This window comes from Narcine bancroftii, chromosome 4, assembly GCF_036971445.1.
Source record: "Narcine bancroftii isolate sNarBan1 chromosome 4, sNarBan1.hap1, whole genome shotgun sequence".
Taxonomy (NCBI): domain Eukaryota; kingdom Metazoa; phylum Chordata; class Chondrichthyes; order Torpediniformes; family Narcinidae; genus Narcine; species Narcine bancroftii.
The window spans coordinates 292788832-292813417 of record NC_091472.1 but is presented as its reverse complement, the minus strand read 5'-3'; the positions used below and the strand labels follow the sequence as shown (position 1 = coordinate 292813417).

The 24586-nt window shown below is 40.5% G+C and overlaps 1 protein-coding gene across 2 annotated transcripts in view; it reads right to left on the bottom strand.

Annotated features, from left to right (window-relative positions):
• LOC138762105 (CD302 antigen-like) overlaps positions 1–24586 on the bottom strand; it is a 36013-nt gene that overhangs the window by 4909 nt on the left and 6518 nt on the right. For both annotated transcript variants that reach the window (XM_069935439.1, XM_069935440.1), the window contains exons 2-5: positions 22842–22949; positions 14907–15020; positions 11529–11708; positions 3396–3428 (exon numbers count right to left, since the gene is read on the bottom strand). In XM_069935439.1, the coding sequence (XP_069791540.1) occupies positions 3396–3428; positions 11529–11708; positions 14907–15020; positions 22842–22949 (435 nt within the window). The remainder of the gene's footprint in view (positions 1–3395; positions 3429–11528; positions 11709–14906; positions 15021–22841; positions 22950–24586) is intronic.

Sequence of the window (24586 nt, the reverse complement as noted above, 5' to 3'; positions counted from 1 at the left end):
ATGAATGCATGGCTGAAGAGTTGGTGCAGGGGTTCATATTTCTGGATCATTGGGATCTCTTCTGTATAAAAGGATGCACCTGAACTGAAAGGGACTAGTATCCTGGCAGGCAGGTTTGCTAGAGCTGTGGGGAAGGGTTTAAACTAGTTTGGCAGGGGGGTGAGAATCAGAATGTGAGTGCAGAGATGAGGGTAGAAGAACAAAAGCATGATGCTTTGTGTTATGGGTTGGCGTGGAAGGACAGGTAGGGGGATAAAAAAATGAACGTAGCCAGTTAATGGGATGGAAAAGTGTCTAGGAGTATTAGGAATAAAGGAGATGAATTTAGAGCATGGATCAGTATGTAGAACTACGGTGTTGTGGCCATTGCTGAAACTTGGCAAGATTAGCTGATGCAGGTACTGGGGTTTAGGTGTTTTAAAATGAATAGGATAGGAGTAGAAAAGGGCAGGTGTTGGGGGGGGGGGGGTGCGGGGAAGTAGCATTACTGGTCAGGGATAGTATCACGGCTGTAGAAAAGGAGGACGCTGCAGAGGGACTGTCCACTGAGTCAGTGTGGGTGGAAGTCAGAAATAGGAAGGGAGCGATCACTGTGCTAGGCCCCCAAATAGCTCTCATGATACCAAGGAATAGATAAGCATGTAGATTTTGGAATGGTGTGGGAAATACAGGGTTGTAGTTATGGGTGATTTCAACTTCCAGAATATTGGCTGGCACCTCATGACTGCCAGAGGGATAGATGAGGTGAGTTTGTCAGGTGTGTTCAGGAAGGATTCCTGACACAATATGTGGACCAGCCGATGAGAAGAGAGGCCATATTGGATCTGGTTCTGGGTAATGAACCAAGTCAGGTGGGAGAGCATTTTGGTGAGAGTGACACAACATAGCTATGGAAAAGGATAAAAACAGTCAAATTGGGAAAGTGATTAACTGGGGAAGGGCTAATTATGAAGGGATGAGGCAGGAACTAGCAAGACTAAATGGAGGTAGATGTTCAAGGGTGAAAACACTGAAGTAATGTAAAGGAAGTTTAGGGATCACTTGTGCAGGGTTCAGGATAGGTTTGTCCTACTGGGACAAGGAAATGATGGTAGGAAAAGGGAACCATGGTTAAACAGGTGAGGCAACTAGTCAAGAAGAAGAAGAAGGAAGCATATGTTAGGTATAGAAAGCAGGAAAGAGGAGGGGCTCGAGAAATATATGGTAGGCAGGAAGAAGCATAAGAAAGGGCTTAGGGGAGCTCTAAGGGGGCATGAGAAGGCCTTGGCATGTAGGATTAAGGAGAACCCCAAGGGGTTCTATGTGTATGTGAAGAACAGAAGGATGACTAGAATGAAGGTGGGGCCACTAAAGGATAAAGGAGGCAACATGTGCCTGGAGGCGGAGGAGGTTGGGGAGGTCATAAATGAATACTTTGCTTCTCTATTCACAAGAATAAAAGACCTTGATCAGGGTGAGTTCAAAATAGAAAAAGCCTGTGTGCTGGACAATGTGGAGATTAAGAAGTGAAAATGTTGGATCTTCATAGAAACATCGACTGATAGTCCCCAGGGCCATACACGGTATGCCCCAGGTTGCTGTGGGAAGTGAGAGAAGAGATAGCTGGGACAGTAGCGATGATCGTTGAATCCTCTTTGGCCACAGGGGAGGGGCTGGAGGATTGGAGAATAGCAAATGTAGTCATCTTGAGAATCATGGGAATTATAGACCGGCGAGTCTTACGCCAGTGGTGTGCAAACTATTGGAGAGGATTCTTGAGCATTTGGAGAAGTATAGTCTACTCAAGGATAGTCAGCATGACTTTGTGAAGGGAAGTTGTGTCTCACGAGCCTAAATGAGTTTTTCGAGGAATTACAAAAGAAATTGATGAGGGTAGGGCAGTAGATGTGGTCTAGATGGATTTTAGCAAGGCATTTGACAAGACTCCCACTAGATACTCATCCAGAAAGTCATGAGGCATGGGATCAATGAAACCTTGGCTGTGTGGATAAAAAATTGGTTTGCAGGAAGAAAGCAGAAAGTAATAGTGGAAGGAAAGTATTCTGCCTGGAGGTCAGTGACAACTGGAGTGCTGCAAGGATCTGTTCTTTGTGGTCTTTATAAATGACCTAGATGAAGAGGTGCAAGCATGGATCAGTAAGTTTACGGATGACATGAAGGTTGGAGGAGTTGTGGTTGGAGCTGAAGGTTGTCGAAGGTTACAAGAGTTGGGCAGACAAGTGGCACTTGGAGTTCAATCCAAATAAGTGTGAGGTGATGGATTTTGGAAGGACAAACCAGAAGGCTGAATGCAGGGTTAATGGTCAGTTACTTAAGAGTGTGGATGAACAGAGGGACCTTGAGGTTCAAATCCATACATCTCTCAAGTTCGCCACCATGTTGTTAGGATAGTTAAGAAGGATTATGGGATAGGGGGATTAATTTCAGAAGTAGAGACCACACTTAAAGAGTATTGAGTTAAGTTCTGGTCACCTCATTATAGGAAGGATGTGGAAGCTATGGAGATGGTGCAGAGGATTTACCAGGATGTTGCCTGGATTGGAAAACAAGTCTTATAAGGCAAGATTAGTAGAACTGGGACATTTCTCTTTGGTGCACAGAAAGATGAGAGGAGACTTGATGGAGGTCTATAAGACTATGAGAGGCATAGATAGGGTCGTCAGAAAGCACCTGTTTCCCAGGATAGGAATAGCAAACACCAGAGGACATATGTAGAAAGTGAAGGGACGGAAGTTTAGGGGAGACATCAGGGGTAAGTTTTTCCCCCACAGAGAATTGTGGGTGCCTGGAATGCCTTGCCAGGGATGGTGGTAGAGGCTGAAATATTGGGGGCATGGGCTTAGAACATTTTTTTTAAGGAATATATGGGTCAGTACAACATTGAAGGCCAAAGGGCCTGTACTGTGCTGTAGTATTCTATGATAAACATTGTGTAATTAATGCACCAAGAAAGTGTAATCAAATTTTTGGCATTGTTTCCTCGAGTTTTCAATTACTGAGCTTTGCTTGTATGGATATTTTTCCACAATAATAACAGAGAATGATTAAAATGACTCGTCAACCATTTCAATTTCTAATTACAATGCAATTGCCAAGAGAGTGGTGGGTGAATTGGACAAACTCCTCTCCTATTTTCATCAGTGCTCCACAGCTCATGATGAAAAAAATTGCTGGTTTAAAGGTCCAGGGTATATGTACATTTTACACATCTATGTTAACATTAACTAATTAACATCAGGAAAGTAAGTGCCTTAAATTGAACTTTGTTGTTCTAATTTAATGCCACTATTTTTATGTTAGTAGAAAAAGCAAAACTTCTTTTAAAGTACCATGCAAAGCAAGTAATTTCAGATTTGAACAGATTTAAAGTAGTTGTTGGTAGGATATGTACTTACGTTTTGTACATTTTTCTCTATCAGGTATAGCTACTAGAGAAGAAAAGAAAACTTCAGTTTATATCCAACATTAAATGCTAAATGCAAAGTGATCAGGTGAAATGCTGGCCTGTAGACTACATTACACATTAAGGTGTCTTTCATTAGTTATGATGAATTTCAGTACACCCTGGGATCATTTATAAAAATTGATATTTTTATATAAATACATTCTTGCTTCCATTCTTAGCATTCTGAAATTCCAGAATCAATTTTAAAATAAATCCTTAGACTCAGGAATGAAATTAATAACTTTTTAAAGAAGATTTGAAGTTTACAAAAGACACGTGAGAGGGTTGAACGAGCAGAGATCGTCATTCACTACTTTCCACATAGTTTCAATTTGATTCACTGAAATGGAGGAGCACTGTAAGAAATGAAAGGCATAGTAGGGAAACAAGAGATGTGCCACAAATACCTGTTAGCAATCCCACCCCTACCTCAAATCTAATGTTATTGATGCACAAAATCTCAGATTTGTCTTGAAATGCAAGCACTCCATACAATTGGTCCTTCATACATCCAGTTCCCCATTATCCAACCTGTATGAATAGTATTTCTTCTGTCACTCCCTTTTATGCTCTTTAGAGTAGCATGAAAACGTTAATTGTCCATTGGACTTCGACATTTCAGAGAATAGTACCCCAGTTTGAATAATTTCTCATAATTTAATCCTTGGAGTCCAGGTTTCATTTGAGTAAACCATTAAGAAGTCATCCTAACTTATCATGGAATATCTGTTCCATTGCATGGAAGTCAAACTTGCCAAATCTATTTTTTTCTTCAGTGTTCACTTTCAAATTCCATATTAAACTTGAAGATAAGATTACTATATATATGAATAAATGAGTGATCATTCAATGTTAAGTTAAATCTGATGTATGTTTGATCAGTGAAATGATTCTATGGCATCTTAAATAAAATGACCCACGATAAGAAGTAGATGATCCTTCAAGAATTCATCATATCTGCTCTTAATGGTGTAGGTAACAGGTCTTGAGCAGCTAAGCATTGAGAACTGTAATGGGACTGACTAAATTGCAACCCCCCCCACCCCAACTCAGGGAATTCAATTATTTTATTTGTCATGGGGAGCTGCATGAACAAGAGTGAATGAAAGAGAATTGTACACCTACTAGTTTGCTATCCTCAGAAAATGTATTTTGCCGCAAGCCTAATGTTGTAAAATACAGCCCTTAAACTTGCCCACATAGATATTTTAATGGTGGATGTATTAATTTTCAGTATCACATTTTGTAACACACACATCTCCTAAGCAGGTTTAAATTTATACAATCATAGAAATGCTTTCCTAGGGTGGAAGGGGGTTGGGGGGAGTGGGGAATTTAACCATCATGAAGTGTATAATGCATTTATTTTTTTCTATTTGTATCTTTTCAATTTTGTAACTGACTACATATATGGACAAAAAAATTTAATAAAATATTCAAAAAAAATCATAGAAATTCTAAAGGAACTCAGCCAGACTTGCACCGTCCTTAGGAGGTAAAGATATATTACTGGCATTTCGGGCCTGAGCCCTTCCTCAAGATCCCTTCTTTACCATCTATGGATGCTGTGAGACTGGCAGAGTTCTTCCAGCATTTCTGTGTTTTGACTACAATGGCAGCGTCTGCAGACTTTTGAGTTTCACTGTATACATATCCACTTATAAGTGTATATGCAGAGTGGCCATTATGGGGACAGCCATTGTGTGAATAGGCCAGAGTTAGAGTGAGGAATTGAGGCTTTGGCTCAAGAAGCTTCAGAGTTGAGGTACGACAACCCTTTAGAGGAACAAAGGGTTCAGCTGGGAGGAACATGTTGTCTTATTTCTCTTTTTGTATCTCATGGACAATGGAAATGGCAGCCAGGGCAGGGATATGGTCCTCTTGCAGTATGTGGATAGTCAGGTTAGCCAGCAGTATCCCTAGTGACTTCATCTGTGAGAAGTGCATCCAGCTGCAACTCCTTACAAACTGTGTTAGCGAACTGGAGCTGGATTATTCGGGTGGCTGAGGGGAGGGTATACATGAGTTACAAGGAAGCAGTCACACCATAGAGGGCAGAAGGAAGGTACCTAGGTGACGGAAGAGGGAAAGGGAACACAGTCAGTGGAGGATATCCCTGTGGCTGTTCTCCTCAATAAGACGAATACCGTTGAGCGGGATGACCTACCAGGGGCAAGCCACGGTGGTCAGGTCTCTGGAATGGAGACTGGCCTTGAGGCTAAGAAGGAAAGGGAGAATAAGAGGCAAGCTCTAATGATAAGAGAATCATCTGTTCCTATCACTATTGAAGGGGTTCTATGGAAGAGATCAAGAATCCCAAGTGCCAGGGTCTGAGATATCTCAGATAGAGTTCACAACATTCTCAAGAGGGAGGTGATCAGTCAGATGTCACGGTCAACATCCAATGATGTGGTAAAAAGGGTGATGAGGTCCTGCAAAGAGAGTTCAAGGAGTTAGGCTCCATGTTGAAGGACAAAATCTCCAGGGTTGCCACCCTTGCCATATGTTATTGGGGTTTGGAATAGGAGGATAATGCAGCTTAATATGTGATATGGTGTCAGAGGGAGGGCTTCAGATTTCTGCATAATTGTGCTCTTTTCCAGAGCAGATGAGATGTGTTCCAGTGGGATGGTTTGCATCTGAACTGGAGAGGGACTAATATTCTTGCAGAAATGTTTGCTAGTATTGCTCCAGGGGGGCTTAAAACTATATTTGTAGTGGGATGGGAACCAGTATGTCAGAGCAGATTGTAGAGTGGGGGTGAGAAAGATTCTCTTAAGACTATATACAAAGACAGGAATCGAAAGGTTGTGCACTGTGGGAATAATGTTCTGAGCTGTGTCTATTTCAATGCAAGGGATAATGTAGGAAATATAGATGAGCTTAGAGCATGCATTTGTATGTGTAATTGTGACTGTAGCCATTAGTGAAACTTAGTTGGAGGAGAGGCAGGATTGGCAGCTCAATGTTCTGGGGTTCTGGTGTTTGAGACACAATCGAGAGGGATGAAAGGGTGGCATTGCTAGTCAGGGAAAATATCACAGCTGTGCTCAGGTAGAACAGATTAGAGGCCTTATCAACGAGGCTATTATGGGTGGAACTGAGGAATGGGAAAGGCATGACTACATGAATAGGATTGTATTCTAGACCACCAGCAAGAATTTGAGGAGCAAATCTGCAGAGAGATAGCAGACAGCTACAGGAAGCATAAAATTGTGATAGTAGGTGAATTTAACTTTCCACATATTGACTGGACTCCCATAATGTAAAAGAGCTGGATGGATTAGAGTTCGTCAAGTGTATTGAGAAAAGTTTTCTACATCAATATATAGAGGTATCAACTAGAGAAAGTGCAATACTGATGTCCAATTAGGAAGCAAGACACGGCAGGTGATGCAAGTGTGTAGGGGAACACTTTGGGTCCAGTAATCATAATGCCACAAGTTTCAAATTAATTATGGATAAGGATAGGTCTGGTCCTTGGGTTGAGATTCTCAATTGGAGGAAGGTGAAATTTGAGGAAATGGGAAAGGATCTAGAAAGTGTGGATCGTGATAGTTTTTTTTTCTGTGCTTGGTAAGAGGGAGGCCCTCAAAGGTGAAATTTTAAGTGTTTGTATGTCCTGTTGGGATTAAAGGAAAAGTTAACAGACATAGGGAACCTTGGTTTTCAAGGGATATTGGGATTTGGTTAAGAAGAAGAGATGCGTATAGCAAGTTTCAGCAACAAGGAGCAAATGAGGTACTTGAGGAGTCGATAATTTTTTTTTAAATCATAAGAAATAAATCATGGGGGCTAAAACAAAACGTGAGATTGCTTTGGCAGACTAGGTGAACGAAAATCCTAAAGGCTTTTACAGGTATGCTGAGAGCAAAAGGATAACAAGGGACAAAAATTTCCCTCTTGAAGATCAGAGTGGTCGGTTATGTGTAGTGCTAAGAGTATTTACTCAAATAATTGGCACAGAGTCTATAGAAGTAAAGCAAACACACAGTGAGGTCATGCAGCCTATACAGATTAATGAAGAGGAGGTGCTTGCTGTCTTAAGGTACCTAAATCCCCAGGGACTGACAAGGTATTCCTTCAGACCTTAAGGGAGGCAACAGTAGAAATTGTATGGGCCCTGGCAGATATATTTAACATGAGTTTAGCTAGGGGGTGATGTGTCTGAAGTTGGTGTCAGAGGTGCGTAAATTATTGGGAGATTTTCTAAGAGATCAGATACACAAGTATTTGAAGATATGGGGAATGATTAGGGATAGTCAACATCGCTTTGTGCATGGTAGGCCGTGTTTAACCAACCTTTTTAAGTTTTTCGAGGAGTTTACCAGAAAGGTTGACTAGGAAAAGCCATAGATGTGGTCTACATGTATTTTAGTAAGGCCTTTGACAAAGTCACATGGGAGGATAGTCAGGAAGGTTCAGTCACTCTGTTCATGGCGACGTACTACATTGTGGACTTTACAAGAGAAGCCAGAGAGTGGTAGTGGATGATTGCCTCTCAGACTTGAGGCCTGTGACGAGTGAAATGCCTCAAGGATTGGTGCTGGATCCACTGTTGTTTATCATCTATATTAATGATCTTGATGAGAGTGTGGTAAATTGGATCAGCAAGTTTGCAGATGACACAAAGATTGGATGTGTAGTGGACAGTGAAGCAGGCTTTCAAAGCTTGCAGAGGGATCTGAACCAGCTGGAAAAATTGGCTACAAAATGGCAGATGGAATTTAATGCTGACAAATGTCAGCTTTGACATTTGACACTTTGGAAGAAGAAACCAAGGTATGATATACACTATTAACGATAAGGCAGTAAAGTGTGCAGTAGAACAGAGGGATTTGGGAATACAGGTGCATAATTCCCTGAAAGTGGCATCACATTTAGATGAGGAGAGTTTTTAGCACAGTGGCCTTCAAAGCATTGAGTGTAGGAGTTGGGGTGTTATGGGGAAGTTGTACAAGACATTAGTGAGGCAAAATTTAGAGTTTGGTGTGCAGTTTGGTCACCTAACTACAGGAACAATCTCAGTAAGATTGAAAGAGTGCAGAGGAGATTTACAAGGATGTTGACAGGATTTGAAAAATTGAGTTACAGGGAAAGGTTAAATAGGTTTGGACTTTATTCTCTGGAGCACAGATGTTTGATGGGAAATTTGACAGAGATATACAAAATTATGATGGGTATAGATAGAGTTAATGCAAGCAGGCTTTTTCCACTGAGGTTAGCTGAGATAAAAATTAGAGGACATGAGTTAAAAGTGAAAGGGGAAAAGTTTAGGTGAAACTTCTTCACGCAGAGAGTGGTGTGAGTGTGGAATGAACTGCAGTTGAATTGGTGAATGGAGGCTCAATTTTGACATTTAATAAAAATTTGGACAGCATAATGGTCAGTAGGGATGTGGAGGGATATGGTCAGTGGAACTACAGAAAAATAATTCAGCACACACTAGAAGAGTCTAATGGCCTGTTTCTGTGCTGAGTTGTAATGTTCTATAGTTCTAATTGCTATCAGAATTTTCTATGATATTTAAAACCTTCTGCATATTGGGACAAATATTGGTAAAACACCATAGAATTATTTAGATTATGTTCATGCTCCTAATGTACCACAGGTGATGTTGAGATAACGTTTAATTGTCATATATTGTAATTGAACAATGTACAAATGTATAACATTTGCAACTGAACAGACACTTCACAAATAAAAACTATGGATGAAATTAAAAATGGATATTAAACATAAAAGATAGATAATAAATATTCAGTTACCATAGTTCAAGAAAAAAGTGCACAATTTAGTCAAAGTCTATTTAGGACACAATAAATAAGTCTATGACTTGACTCTTAGCTTCTCAATAGGATCACCAAATCATCTCAAGTTCAGGTTTTTCTCTTCTTTTATTGAAAGAAAGAACCACAGTAGAATTTTTAAAAATTCATCATCCATTATAAAGATTTTGATGAATTGCACAATCAAAAAAGAAACTCTTCAGCCACAACACTTTAACTGCATTCATCCATTTTTTTAAACTCAGTTTCCTGCAAGCAGGTTTGAAGTATTGATGACAAGAAGTCAACACTTGGAAGCCCTTGTAACTAAATCAGATTTTACTTTTTTCTTTATTGATTTAATGGCCCAATAGGACAGAACAGGTGCTAGTTTTTCTCTTGGACATGCCAGAATTACTTCTTGGAAATTCTGAAGACCTGACAGTAACATTTTCTGTGATATTGTGAGAGAGGGAGACCAACAAACAAAAGCTGTTAATTTGATAAGAGAAAAGATGAGAATCGATTTTGACTCTGTGAAAGGAGACGGAGGGAAAAGGGAAAAGAGAGACAAAATGAGAGAAAAGGAGAAGGGGACAAAGATCCCACCCCCTCCCATTCTTCTACCTTTCTCTTGGTCTTTATTGTGAAAACCCTACCTGCTTTTTGCTTATACCTTGAAGAAAGGCTCAGGCCTAAAAGGTCAGTAATATATCTTTACCTCCTATGGATGCTGTGAGACTGACCGAGTCCTCCAGCATTTACTGAGTGTTTTTACTACAGTGTCTGCAGAATTTCATGTTTCACTCTAGCTACAATTGATAGTTTGGCTTATGAACATCAATTCAGGAATACTCTGGTGAGACAGTAATTTCAATTACAGCTTCCTTGATAAGCATTGTACACTCGCTAGGCTTGTGCAACTGATTGTTGCAGCAGTCCAACATTTGGAACAAATCAGGCCTATGTTTTACATCCCACCTCCTGGGCTTCTTTTCAGTTCTCAAAGTTGTACTGCCATTCTCTCTAATTGTGGCACTCATGCTGTGATAGCTTGAAAGGTGTTTTGAATTAATTAATTCCAGGTTGATAGGAGGTTTGAAGTTTTTTTAAAAAATCCCTAAATAGCTTATTGTTTCTCTCTCAACATTGATTTTGTTTTTAAAAAACAAAATAATGTGCAAAGGGATGTATAGATTTAAAAAGATCCAATAACTTTCCTGATAAACATACAGCATGCTAACAGGCGCTTCTGGCACACGAGCCCATGCTGCCCAATGACACCCAATTCCCCATAAGTTTTGGAGGGTGCACCCAGAGGAATCCCATACAAGACACAGGGAGAATGTACAAACTCCTTTCAGACAGTGTTGGATTTGAACCCCAATCCCAATCACTGGCACTGTAACAGTGTACCACTAACTACTATGCTAACCATGCTGCCCACTGCTAACCATGCTGCAGTTATGCCTAACGTCTTGCAGGATATATTGATATTTGTTTACAAATATTGAACTTTCCCCGTGCCCCCCCCAAAAAAAAACAAAAGAAAACACGTCTGAGTGCGAGATGGAAAAAATAATGTCAATTTGTTTTATGGGAACCTTGTTAACATTCAAAGTTCAAATTTCTTGTCAGAGTACATACATGAATCACATACAACCCAGAGATTTTTTTTTCCTGCGGGCCAGGCAGAATTTCTACTTATTGATAGTGCAAAAACTCAAGATATAAAAGATAGAAATATAAACAAAGAAAGAAATGTAAACAAATGACTGCAGTTCAGAAAATAAAATTCAATAATAAATAATATGTAAAATAAGAGTCCTTAAATGGATCTCTGATTGAGTTTGTTGTTTAGGAGTCTGATCATGGAGGGGGCGCGTCTGTTCCTGAACCTGGTGGTACGAATCTGACCAACATAATTTTGGACCCACAAGGAAAAGGGAAATAGCAAGATATTCCATCTTTCCAGTCATTATGAAATTAAAAGTTTCCAATGAAGTACTAAAATGTCAAAATTACAAATGAAAATAAAATATTATTGGAAGCAGATTTTAAAATAAAAGAACAATGAAAATAGTTGATACATATTAGTTTCTCAATTTATTGCCACTTGGTTGGTCTAGATGAAGTCAACAGCATCACGAATCACTCTCTAAAATGGGAATAATTTGGCAACATCACAAAGAAAACTTCTACAAGATATTAACACAATACATTCAATAGAACAAAGATTAAAAACCAATATAATACATTTCATTTCATAATCAATATTGTGATCCACAAGATGGTACAAATTGTATCTTACTCACATGCTGTTGTTTCACACATGACTGATCTTCCAGAGTCATTATCACAATTGACTGTTTTCCACTGTCCTGACTTTGTGTCCATAACAATGCATATGTCAGCATCAAATCTTCCTGCTGGTTCCCCAGCACCCCAGTTTGAGTAATTTACTGCAGACTGATCCAACCAAGTCAACGTATCACCTGAATCAAAATAAAATTCAGCTCATGGTGCAGGCCAAGAATGAATTAATCAAAAACAAATGGATCTGAATAAAAATTATTTCATTGCATTTCAGAATGAGAGATGTGATTACAACGATTTTTCAAAACATCAACAAACTGTCCGCGATGGTGATTTGAACAAATTCGCTATTAAGCCGTTATCATACGCACAAGGGAAGAAGAGGAAGGGGTAGGAAGGAATCATTAAAATTAACTTTAAAAATAATAAATTTAAATTTGTGGGCAATCAGAGAAAAATATGGAACTGATGACAAAAGGAGGTTGACAGCAATGAAGTGTTTTCTATTCTCTCATTTACTGTTCACTCACAATTTCCCCATGAACTGAAGAGACAGTAGGGTCATCCAAAATTGGGAGTGGTGGATTGGTGGGGGCGGGGGGAGCTGTCTGGCCTCATAGAATCCAAAACAACAAATTTCTTTCCCTTTTTAACCAAAAAGTTCTGTACTTTTATTGTCATCATTGCCTTTTATTTCAATTGCTCCAAAAGTTCATTTGGAAGTTTGAGTGTATGTGAGACCATTTAATTTCAACAGCACACAAGTTGTTAGCTATTCTTAATTAAACCGTTTGCCAACTGAATTTTGTAAAACGCAAAAGTCTGCAGACACTGTGGCTGATGTAAAAACACAATACTGGAGAAACTCAGCAGATCAAACTGTACTTTACAAAGATAACTATATATAACCAATGTTTCGGGCTTGAACCAACTGCATTTTGCTGTGATATAATTGCCTTTCAGCTCACCATATTCATGTTGACCACTTGGGTCAGCATAGCAATAGAATTTTCTATTATTTAGTTGATAGCCGCCAATATCTTGGCATCTGAAGAACTCGTCTGGAAACTTAAATATTGTGAGAATCCCTGACACTACCAACCCCTGAAGCAGTGTGTTCCAGATTTTAACTTCTTTTTTTTTGTGTGAAAAAAAATCTTTCTTGGGTCTCCTTTAGAACTTAACACATAATCCTAAAACTCTGCTCTTCACTAGGAGGGGTAAAAATATTATAACTGCCTCGATTTTTTTTTTATAGCTCACAACAGGTCCCCCCAGCCTCCTGCATTCAATTCACTAAAGAATGGTCAAAGTAAAAATACAATGCTGGAGAAACTCAGCTAGTTAAACAGTGTCCTTTAAATAGCAAAGGTAAAAAATATATAACCAACGTTTTGGGCTTGATCCTTCATCAAGGAATGGAAAAATGTCGGCAGGCGTCCGAACAAAATGGTAGGGGTGGGGAGGGGCCGGGGGGGAGTGTGCTCTCAAAGGCAACAGGTAATAGGTGGGATAAAGGAGGGAGGGGATATCAGCAAGCAGAGGGAGGAGGGATATTTCTGTGAATGGAGAGGGAAGGAAGACAGAGAGCTGGAGAAAAGGGAAAGGAGGGAGGGAGGACGGAGAGTAGGCTAGCAGAAACTGGAAAAGTCAGTGTTAATGCCATCTGGCTGGAGAGTGCCCAGATGGAAAATCAAGTGTTCTTCCTGTGACAGAGGATGTAGAAATGTTTTTGGGAGATAAATTGGGAAATGTTTGTTAGAGTAGGTCACATGCAAACACTTTAAAACAGATCTTATTTGAAATACTGGAGCTATGCAAGACATAGTGGCTTCTCACACCTTTTTGCAAGAGCTTTGAAGAGTGCTCAAGTGACTTCACTAATGGATTGTTGTTTACCAAAGCAACAGGTGGAGGAGAATGCTGGCACCACTATTGTCTGCAGGAGAGTTTTGCTGTTGTAAGAGGGTCATGTGGTTTTGCAGGCAGAGAGTCAAACAGACTTTCTCTCAGTCTTGGAGTGTATGTGTGTGTGTGTGTGTGTGTGTGTGTGTGTGACAGAGAAAGAGAGAAAAAAAAGAGATCACTCTGACTGTGTTTCAGCCAGCAAGAACAGCTGGAACTGAAACAGGAAAAGGTGGCAAAAAGTCCCAGTGTGGAAGATGGCCTAGTCACAGCCCTTGTGGTTCATGCAAGAGGAGAGGATTGCCAGTCTAATGTTTCACTTGGAATAAGTGAAACAGAAAGGAACTCTGTGGTGACCTGAAAGAAAGAGTTTATCACTTGGAGAACCCTGACGGGGCAAGTTTCGTAAGCAAGACACTGAGGTGACTGATGGAAGTACATCAATAGTGGATGTCCTGGAACAATACATCACTATCTGAAAACCAACAAGAACCTTCCTGAGCAGTAACCATTTACTTTTGAGCACCGAAGCCTGGTGAACTTTATAAATGTTAAATTCTGTGCCCAGTATAAGAGTTGCCTGCAACCAGTGAACTCGGAGGAATGAGAAGTGAGAATGGACTGTAAACCAAAGAATTTTTCTGAACTTACACACACATTACATACACGTGTGCTTAGAATTAGAAGGAGGTTAAGTTAAGTTAATAATAGATAAGTTAAAGTTTGATTCTGTTTTCATGTTTAAAGATAATTAAAAGCAACTTTTGTTTAAGTAACCATTTGCCAGTGAATATCTACAGTTGGTGAGTTTATGGGTCCTCTGGGCTCGTAACATTCCTCCAACTTACAGGTGGTCTTGGTGGGATAGAACAGGGCTATGGACAGACGTGTGAGCATGGGAGTGGGGCATGGAATTGAGGTGGATGGCCACTGGTAGATCCCTGTCACTGATGTGGACAGAGTGAAGGGGCTCAGCAAAGTGATCTCCCAGTCTGTGTGGTCCAAGTGAATGTGAGATCGGGATAGAGGTTGGCAACAAAGTGGATGAAGTTGATGAGCTCATCACAGGTGCATGAGGCAGCCCCGATATAGTCGTCAATGTGGCAGAAGAAGAGTTGAGGGCCTTGCCTGTGTAGGCCCGCACCATGGATTGCTCTACCAACAGCCCATGCGGGTCCCAGCTAAAGAAATGACTGCCTGGTTTGACAGTGGTACTTCTTGCTTTCATTTGTCTTGCTTTGCAGAAAATGTCCTACAGTAAATCAGCCAGTGTTTATTTATTATTTAATTTACACTAATGACTTCAATATCCTTTGAAATAAACACTAAAAATATATTTTGACTTATAATGTATTATACTTTAATATTCAGTAATTCAGCAAGACATTTATTTGGTGAAACTTGATCTTTGCAAAATAAGCATGTATAAATATGCACTTTGAAACATTTCATCAAAGTTGAGTAATACTTACTGTCTATATCAAAAACCATGCCCAACCAAATAGTTTCAGATTGCACATTCTTTTTCAATTGATGAACAATGAATTTATTCTCCTTTTCACAATGTATACTGACAACATTGGCACCTGGAACATAAATTGATGTTTTTCAGAAATAAAATAAATTGCAATTAAAGTTGGAATCAATTACTTCAAAAAAATCTTCAAAAGGTTACTCTGAATCTAGGCTTAATAAACAAGCTTGAGCAGAAAAGAGTTGCTGGCGGAATTCCACAGATCAGACAGTATCCATGGGTAGAAATGTTTCAAGACAAAAGCCTTTACCAAGACTTTATAGATGTAATTTTTACTTTTCATCTTAAAGGGGGAAAGAAGCTGAAGAAGGGCTCCAGAGATGATAATATAGAAGGTATGAGAGGTGAAAAGACAAAGAGAGAAACCATTGGAGGAGGAAGGGGAAAAGAAAATTTGGCAATAGAAAAAAATGAGTACAAGTATTGGTAAAGAGATGAAAGTAGTGGATTCAGATGGGGATGGGGTTAACCAAAATTAGAAAAAATCAATGTTCATGTCATTAAGTTTAAACGTTGGTGTTTGGTCAAGTACCAATCAGAGAAGGCCACACCAGAGTACACTCAATTCAGTAGATTAGGTTGGAGGATGTTCTATAAAGCTCTGCCTCAGCAGGAAGGTCTGTTGGTGGCCCTGAATGGAGGAGATATATAGACGTTTTGCATTTTCAACCTTATCTCTTGCATTTGATGTAGTCAGGTGTGGCCTTCTCTACACTGGTGAGACCAAATCCAGATTGAGTGACTGCTTTGCCAAACCTTACACACTGAGTATGGGTTTAAACTTGAGCCACCTATTTTAACTCCCCCAACCATTCCTACAATGATATATTTGTCCTCAGCCTCGTCCATTGTCAGGATGGAGGCTAACCATAAACTTGAGGAGTACAACGCAACTTGAAGTTAGCACAATGCAATTACAGTGCTGTGACGGGGGATTAAATCTGTTGCTGCCGGTGAGGAATTTGTGCATTCTCCCCGTGACCTGCTTGGGTTTTCTCTAAGCACTCTGGTTTCCTTCCAGCATCCAAAGATGTACAGAGTTGGTAGTTTAATTGGGCGGCATGGGCTTCAATGTCTGGAATTGGCTTCTACCATGTTGTAAATAAATCTCTTTTTAACTGCACTTCAATTTTTTTCTCTCTAACTTTTCTTTCCAACATGCCCCAATGTTTTAAGAGACCTTCCTGTCTCTTCACCTATCACACCTTCAACTTGGAGCCCTCCCCAGTTTCTTTGCCCCTTCATATGTGTAATTTTTTTAAAAATCCTGGTTTTGATAAAGGGTTTTGACTTGAAACATTAACTGACCATTTCTACCCATTGACACTCTCTGACACGGAGGTCCTCCAATAATTTTTTTGACTGCTCAAGATCTTAGCATCAGCTGATTTTGTGTTTCTTTCCACATACAAGTTTGGATGCATTCCTGTGCAAGTTTTCTCAGTTAAAACATAATTTAGTTACGATGCTTTGTAAGAGTAAAAGGTAAAGTATGATTAAAATATTGGTTTATAATTTTGCATACATTAAGCAATACTTCAGTTCAAAACGATGCTCAGCGAGTGGGAAAGACAATTGCAGATGGAATATAATTTTGAAAATCATGAGCTTATCCACTTTGGTAGATAAATTAAAATGAGATACTGTTTTTTTTAAAGTCGCAAGGGATTGAAAGGTGTTAGCATCCAGAGGGACTTTTATGGCCCTGTACATAAGTTAACACACGTACAAGAAACAATCAGGAAGCCAAATGGTACATTGATTTTTATTTTAAAGTTCAAATTTAGTGTCAGAATATATACATGACATCATGTACTGTACATGATTCTTTTTCCTGCAGCCGAGGCAGAATTTTGACTTATTGGTTGTGCAAAAAACTGTACTTCAGAAAAAATACATATTAAAAAAAAGAGAAATGTAAACAAACTGACTGTGCAATACAGAAAATAAATATTCAATAATAAATAAGATGCAAGGTGAGAATCCTTAAATGAGTCTGATTAAAACCCCTTTTCCATTGGCACCCTGTCCCAGGAATTAACTGGGAATTTCCTGGGGCAAGGTCGAGTGGAAAAGGAACACTGTCCAAATGCCGGTGTCAAATGATGTCATTTCACTCCAGGGATTACCCGCCTCTACCCCTCTACCCCTACCTGTGTGTTGATAAAACCAGTGGAAAATGGACAGCAGAAAGCCACCCATTTCCAGTTGATCCCCGGGAATGAGTTATAGTCAGTGGAAAAACTAATTAATTAGTGTCCCAGTGGAAATGGCACAAAGGGCTTCCTATCTTGGGACACTGTACAGTGGAGAAGGGGCTTAAGTTGTTGTTTAGAGGTCTGATGGTGGAGGGGTCGCCACTGTTCCTGAACCTGGTGCTACGAGTCTTGTGGCACATACTGTGTATTTTGGCAGATAAGACGACACTTGAAGCACCCAAAAAGCACCCCCACCCAAAAAAAGTGTTGTCTCATGGGCCAGATACAAAAACAGGTGACCTTAAAATTCTGGCTGGAAAAGTTGACTGGTCCTGACCACCTCCCCATGGCCGCTGGTCCCCGACACCTTTCCACCCCCACTGCAAGTCCCGATACCTCCGCCCTGCCACCGCTGGTCCCTGACCACCTCCCCACCCTAAACTACCCAATTGTAAATTGTAAAAAAATTCTAGAGCCCAATGTCTTAGCTCCTGTCTGGGAGCCCCCAGGGGACTTCTGTGATGCAGACGGCACTGCACCTAATGTTGAGAATGGAGTCACCATCGCTGTATCCATCTGCAGCCGATGCTGAAGACCTGGACCCAGCTCCATTTACCATCTTCCCAGCCAGAAGCAATGGGTTTTTTTTCCACTGTTATTACAATCACTTCCTTGCTTAATTTACAGATTTGTTACTTGGTGATTGGGGTGTCGTTACAAAGTTTGGGTTGTTGCTGGGAGGTCACCAGTCTCCAGCACATTCCTTGCAGCCACTCTGAAGCGTCAAGTAGAAAATTGGTGGGTCATCTTATATTACCGATATGAGCTAAAACCATGAAATTCAGGATGAAATTGGGATCCTATCTTATCTAAAGGTTGTCTTATCTGCCGAAATATGGTATATCACTTTGCTGATGGCGGCAGTGAGAACAGAGCATGTCGAGTGTTGTGGATCTTTGATCATTGCTACTGCTCTCCAAAGGCAGCATTTCATGAAATTTTCTCGATAGAAGGGAGAGTTTTGCCTTTGATGTACTGGGTTGTGTACACTACCTTTTGCAGGGATTTTCACTCAGAGGTATAGGTGATCCCATACCAAGCCACGACACAGCTGGTCAGCACACTTTCCAAAGCTTAGAGGCTATGGCTCGAGATCCTTTGGCAAGAAGAGGCTCTTGCTCCCAGAGAGGTAATACTAGTAAGTTTCTTTAATAAATTTAATTAACAGGAGTCGGAAATGAAGGCAGTAGCTCGGGCAGTCCAGTGCTCCGGTTGTAGGATGTGGAAGGTCAGGAACAGCACAATTGTCCCTGATGACTATACCTGCAACAGGTACATCCAGCTGCAGCTCCTGACAAACTGAGTTGGATGAACTGCGGATCTTAAGGGAGGCAGAGGTAGTGATAGACAGGAGTTTCAGGGAGACTGTAACCCCTAAAAGTCAGGAGACAAGTAACTGGGTGACTGTCAGGAGAGGAAATGGGAAGAGGCAGTAACAGCAGAGCACCCCTATGGCCGTTCCCCTCAACAAGAATACTGTTTTAGATGCTGTTGGGAGGGATGATCTACCAGGAATAAGTTGAGATGGCACAGAGGCTGGCATCCCAGGGAAGGGGGAGAAGAGGAGAGCAATGGTGATTGGTGACTTGTTGGTTAGATAAGTGGATAGGAGGTCTGTGAACAAAATCAAAGCTCCCAGATGGTATGTTGCTTCCCAGGTGCTAGGGTCAGGGATGTCTCCGATCAAGTTGAAATGATTCTGGAGGGGGAGGGGGAGCAGCCAGATGTCATGGTCCACATGGGGACCAAAGACATGGAGAGGAGTAGGAATGAGATCCTGAAGAGGGAATATAGGGAATTGGGAAAGAAGTTAAAAAGATGGGCCTCAAATGTGGAAATCTCAGGATTCTGCCTGTGCCATGCACCAGAGATGATAGGAACAGAAAGCTTTGGAAGATGAATGCGTGGCTGAAGAGATGGTGCAGGGGTTCAGATTTCTGGATCATTGAGATCCCTACTGGGGAAGATCTGGCCTATACCAAAAGGATGGGCTGCACCTGAACTGGAGCGGGACCCATATCCTGAAGATTTAAACTAGTTTGGTTGGTGGGGGGAGGGGGTGGGGCTTGGGAATCAGAATCAGAGTCCAGAGATTAGGGTAGAAGGACAAAAGTATGATCCTAGGTGCTCTGAGCTGGCGAGGAAGGACATGCAGGGGACAAGACATAAAGGTGCCGGTAAGAGGGTTTGAAATGTATCTATTTCAACGCTAGGTGTATTAGGAATAAAGGGGATGAACTTGGAGTATGGATCAGTACATGGAGCTATGATGTGTGGCCATTTCTGAAACTTGGCTGGAGGAAGGGCAAGACTGGCTGATGCAGGTATCGGGATTTAAAAAGAATAGGATAAGAGGTAGAAAAAGGGAGGAATGGTATAACTTGTCAGGGATAGTATCACGGCTATAGAAAGGAAGGATGTGACAGAGGGAGTGTCCACTGAGTCAGTGTGGGTTGAGATCAGAAATGGGAAGGGAGCCATCACTGTGCTGGAAGTAGTCTATAGGCCCCCAAATAGCCCTTGGGATACTGAATAGCAGATAAGCAGGCAGATTTTGGAATGGTGAGGAAAATACAGAGTTGTAGTAATGGGTTTTCAACTTCCCTAATATTGGCTGGTACCTCATGACTGTCAGAGGGATAGATGGAGCTAAATTTGTCAGGTGTGTTCAGGAAGGATTCCTGACACATTACGTGGACTGGCCGACAAGAGGAGAGGCCATACTGGATCTGGATCTGGGTAATGAACCAAGTCAGGTGGCGGACCTCTCGGTGGGGGAGCATTTTGGTGAGAGTGACCACAACTCCTTTAGCTTCAACATAGGTGTGGAAAAGGATAAAAACAGTCAAATTGGGAAAGTGCTCAACTGGTGAAGGGCTAATTATGAAGGGATGAGGCAGGAACTAGTGAGAATAAATGGAGACAGATGTTTAAGGGTGAAAGCACAGAAGTAATGTAAAGGAAGTTTAGGGTTCAAGATGGGTTTGTTCCACTGGGACAAGGAAATGATGGTAGGAAAAGGGAACTAGTCAAGAGGAAGAAGGAAACAAACAATAGATATAGGAAACAAGGCGGCTCATGAGAAGTAAATGGTAGTCAGGAAGGAACTCAAGAAAGGTGTTAGGAGACCTCAAAAGGGGCAGGAGAAGGCCTTGACATGAAGGATTAAGGAGGACCCCAAGTTGTTCCATGCATATGTGAAGAACATAAGGATGATGAGAATGAAGGTGGGGCCACTAAAGGAGGCAACATGCACCTGGGGGCAGAAGAGGTCCTAAATGAATACTTTGCTTCAGTATTCACAAGAGAAAAGGACCTTGATCATGGTGAGGTCGAAATAGAACAGGCCTGTGTGCTGGACAGTATGGAGATTAAGGAAATGAAAATGTTGAATCTTCTTAAAAACATCAAGACTAATAAGTCCCCATGGCCGGACATAATATTTCCCAGGCTGCTGTGGGATGCAGAGTTGGGCAGAAAAGTGGCAGATGTTTTTCAATCCAATTAAGTGTGAGGCAATACACAAACCAGAAGGCTGAGTACAGAGATAATGGTCAGTTACTTAAGGGTGGCTATGATCTTTGAATCTTCTTTGGCCACAGCGGAGGTGCCAGAGGATTGGAGAATGGGGAATGTTGTCCCCTTGTTTATAAAAGGTAATAGGGAGAATCCTGGGAATTATAGACTGTTAAGTCTTATGTCAGTGGTGTACAAACTTATGGAGAAGATTCTTAAGGATAGGATCTATGAGCATTTGGAGAAAACAAAAGAAATTGATGAGGGTAGGGTGGTAGATGTGGTCTACATGGATCTTTGCAAGGTATTTGACAAGGTCCCCTACAAGAGACTCATCCAGAAAGTTATGAGGCATGGGATCAGTGGAACCTTGGCTGTATGGATTTAAAAAATGGCTTCTTAATAGTGGATGGAAAGTATTCTTTCTGGAGTTCAGTGACTAGTGGAGGGCCACAAGGATCTGTTCTAGGACTCTTGCTCTTCCTGATTTTTATAAATGAACTTGATGAAGAGGTGGACAGATGGGTTAATAAGTTTGCAAATGACACAAAGGTTGGAGGAGTTGTGAATGGAGCTGAAGGTTGTCAAAGGTAACAAGAATATATAGACAGGATGCAGAGTTGGGCAGACAAGTGGTACTTGGAGTTCAATCCAGATAAGTGTGATGTGATGAATTTTGGAAGGACAAACCAGAAGGCTGAGTACAGGGTTAAATGGGGTGACACAACAATAAGGGCTAAATTGTGCTGAATTGCTCTATATTCACATTTGTAAAAGTTTTCCAAAGTTACCAATGTCATACTGAACCTCCATAAACTCCTGAGGAAGTAGAGGTGGTGACAATGACATTCATGTGATGGGTTCAGTAAAGGCCCTACAAAATAACGATTCCCAGAAATTTAAATTTGCTCACCCTCTCCATCTCTGATCCCCCAATGATCACTGGATTGTATATCTCTGGTTTTCCCTTCCTGAAGTCAACAATCAGCTCCTTAGTTTTGGTGACATTGAATGAAGTTGGTGCACCATTCAGCCAAGTTTTCAATCTCCCTCCTGTATGCTGGCTCAACGTCCATTTTTATACAACCTTCTACCAAGGTGTCGTCAGCAAATTTGAACATGGTGTTATTATCATACCTTGTTACACATTCATAGGTGTATAGCGAGTAGAGCAAAGAGTGAAGAAAGTAGTCCTGTGGTGATCTAGTACTGATGGAGATTGTGGAGGAGATATTCTTACCAAACCTCACTAATTGTGGTCTGGAGGTGAGGAAATTCAGGATCCAATTACATTGGGATATTGAGAGTTTGATAAAAAGTTTAGATATGTCCCTCTGAAATTATGCAAGGCTCTGCTGCAACAATTCCTTGAAAAATTTTGTCTCCAGCCTAAGAAGGATATATCTGTGAAGGAGCGAAACAAAGGTAAACTAGCTTCCTGGAATGAAGAGAATACCCTCTGAGGATAATCAAGGTTAAAAGACTAAGTGACAATCTCACTGAAACACAATATTTAAATTGGATATAACAAAAAAGATAAAGGGATGATGGTTCTCCAGATGGGGCAATGGTCTGAAAATAAGTTATCACTCATTCAGGGTTGAGATGAGAAGAAACTCCATTCAGAGGGAACCAAATCTTTGAAACTCTCCACCAGTGGAGACTGAGTTGTTGAGTATATTCAAGGTGGTAATTGGTTAGATTTTCAAGTCAGGTGATCAACAAACACAAGATTTGTGGAGGAAATGGAGACTAAACAAAAATTAGCCATTTTCCTGTTGAATGGTCGAATAGGACAAGAGCCCAATGCCCTAGTCCTGCTCCATTTCTTATTTTGTTCAAATATTAAAACAAGCATTTTCTTCTCCTTAATAATAAAAGCATTCAAATAAAATGTTCATTTCACTATACATTTTTAGTTCTTCAAGTCAACAAAATCTTCAATATGACTTTCACTGGTTTATCACCTCCCTTACAATGTTGTTCTCTTCAATGCACAGTAAAATGTGTTATTGTTTTAACGGTAATCAAAACTGAAATGTGTTGCATCATAGTAGTTTATATGTTTATTCAACAGTAAAAGTTTGTTAAAAAGTTACCAATATCTTTACAAACTTCTTGTGCTTTTTCCATTTTGTAGCCATTTCCTTGAGCTGGAATAAAAGTGTACCATTTGTTTTCAAATGGAATCCATGTGACATCACAACCTGTAAAGAAGAACAGAAAGAGGCATACTAACCAGCTTTCACACTGAGATTTCCAACATTAAATTTTTCACATTTTAATCTGCAGATACAGTACAAAAGAATGCTGGAGAAACTCAGCAAAGAGACGAGGCACGTTGCAGGAAGGAAAAAAAGTCATGTGACTTTTTTAAAACAAGCTTAAGAAAATAAATGGCTGCCTGTTTTCTGGTGAGGAACAGATTCACCTGCAGTACATTCTTCTGCAGCTATTACAAAAGAATCAGCAACTCTACAACTTTACAGATGCAGATTTCTAACTACGTAGTTCAAAAAATGCTCAGCATGAGCTGCTGTTTTAACAAAACAAAAATACTTTTACTCAAATTATTGTTCCTGTTCAGCGACGGCAGCAAAATCAGTCCAAAACTAGTTATCTCCAGAAAGATTGTGGTTAAAGATGTGATAGAGTATATAGATGTTTTTGGGAGATAAATTGGGGAAAGCTTTGTTAGTGTAGGTCACATACAAACACTTTAAAACAGATCTTATTTAAAATACTGGAGCTCTGCTAATGCTAGACATGTCGGGGCCTCAGAGCCTTTGCAAAAGCTTTGGAGAGTGCCCAAGAGGCTTCACTAATGGATTGTTGTTTACAAAAAGGCAGCAGCTGAAAGAGCTTGTCGGAGCCGCAAACAGTCTGAAGGGGAACTTGCTGTTCTAAGAGGGTCATGCGCTTTTGCGAGCCGAGAGAGAGAGAGATAGATCAGTTCGACAGTGTTACAGACAGTAACTGGAACAGGTCAAGCTGGCAAGCTTGTGGAAGGCCCCATTTAGAGGATGGGTCATAGTTCAGCCTGGTCAAGGCCCTTGTGGTTCATGAAGTAGGAGAGGACTGGCTGGCTAATGTTTCACTTGGAATAAGTGTAGCGCTCTGTGGTGACCTGAAAGAGGGAAGTTATCATCTGGGGAACCCTGAGGGGGCGGGTTTCTTCGGCAAGACACTGAAGTGGCTGATGGAAGTAAATGTACAACAAATCTCTATCTGAAAGTCGACGGGAGCCTTCCTGAATGGTAACCATTTCCCTTTCAGGCACCAAAGCTTGGTGGACTTTATGGGTGTTAGATTCTGTGCACAGTGTAGGAATTGCCTGCAGCCGGTGAGCTTGGAGGAGTGAGAAGTGAGATTGGACTGTGAATCAAAGAACTTTTCTGAACTTACATACACATTACATATATGTGCGCTTTGAATTAGAAGGGAAGATAATTAAAAACAACTTTTGTTTAAGTAACCATTTGTCCAGGTGAATATCTATTGCTGCTGGGTTTTGGGATCCTCTGGGCTTGTAACAAAGAGGGGGTCAAGATCTAGAAAATCTCAGGCTTTTAAAAATCCTAAATCCCAAGAGAAATCAAATCTTCTTTGGATTTTCTCTTTGAATTGGGTATATTTAGAATATCTTTATTTATTGTCTTTTATAATTGAATTAAGAATGCGATTGTAGTGGTTTTATTTTTACATAATATCTGTTTGGCTGCAGCAAGCAAGAATTTTGATACTTAGTACAAGTACTTTGTGCAATGTATAGGACAATAAACTCATTATCATTGCATGATCATTATTAACAAAACTGGATAAATTGGAGAATAAATTCAGTCAT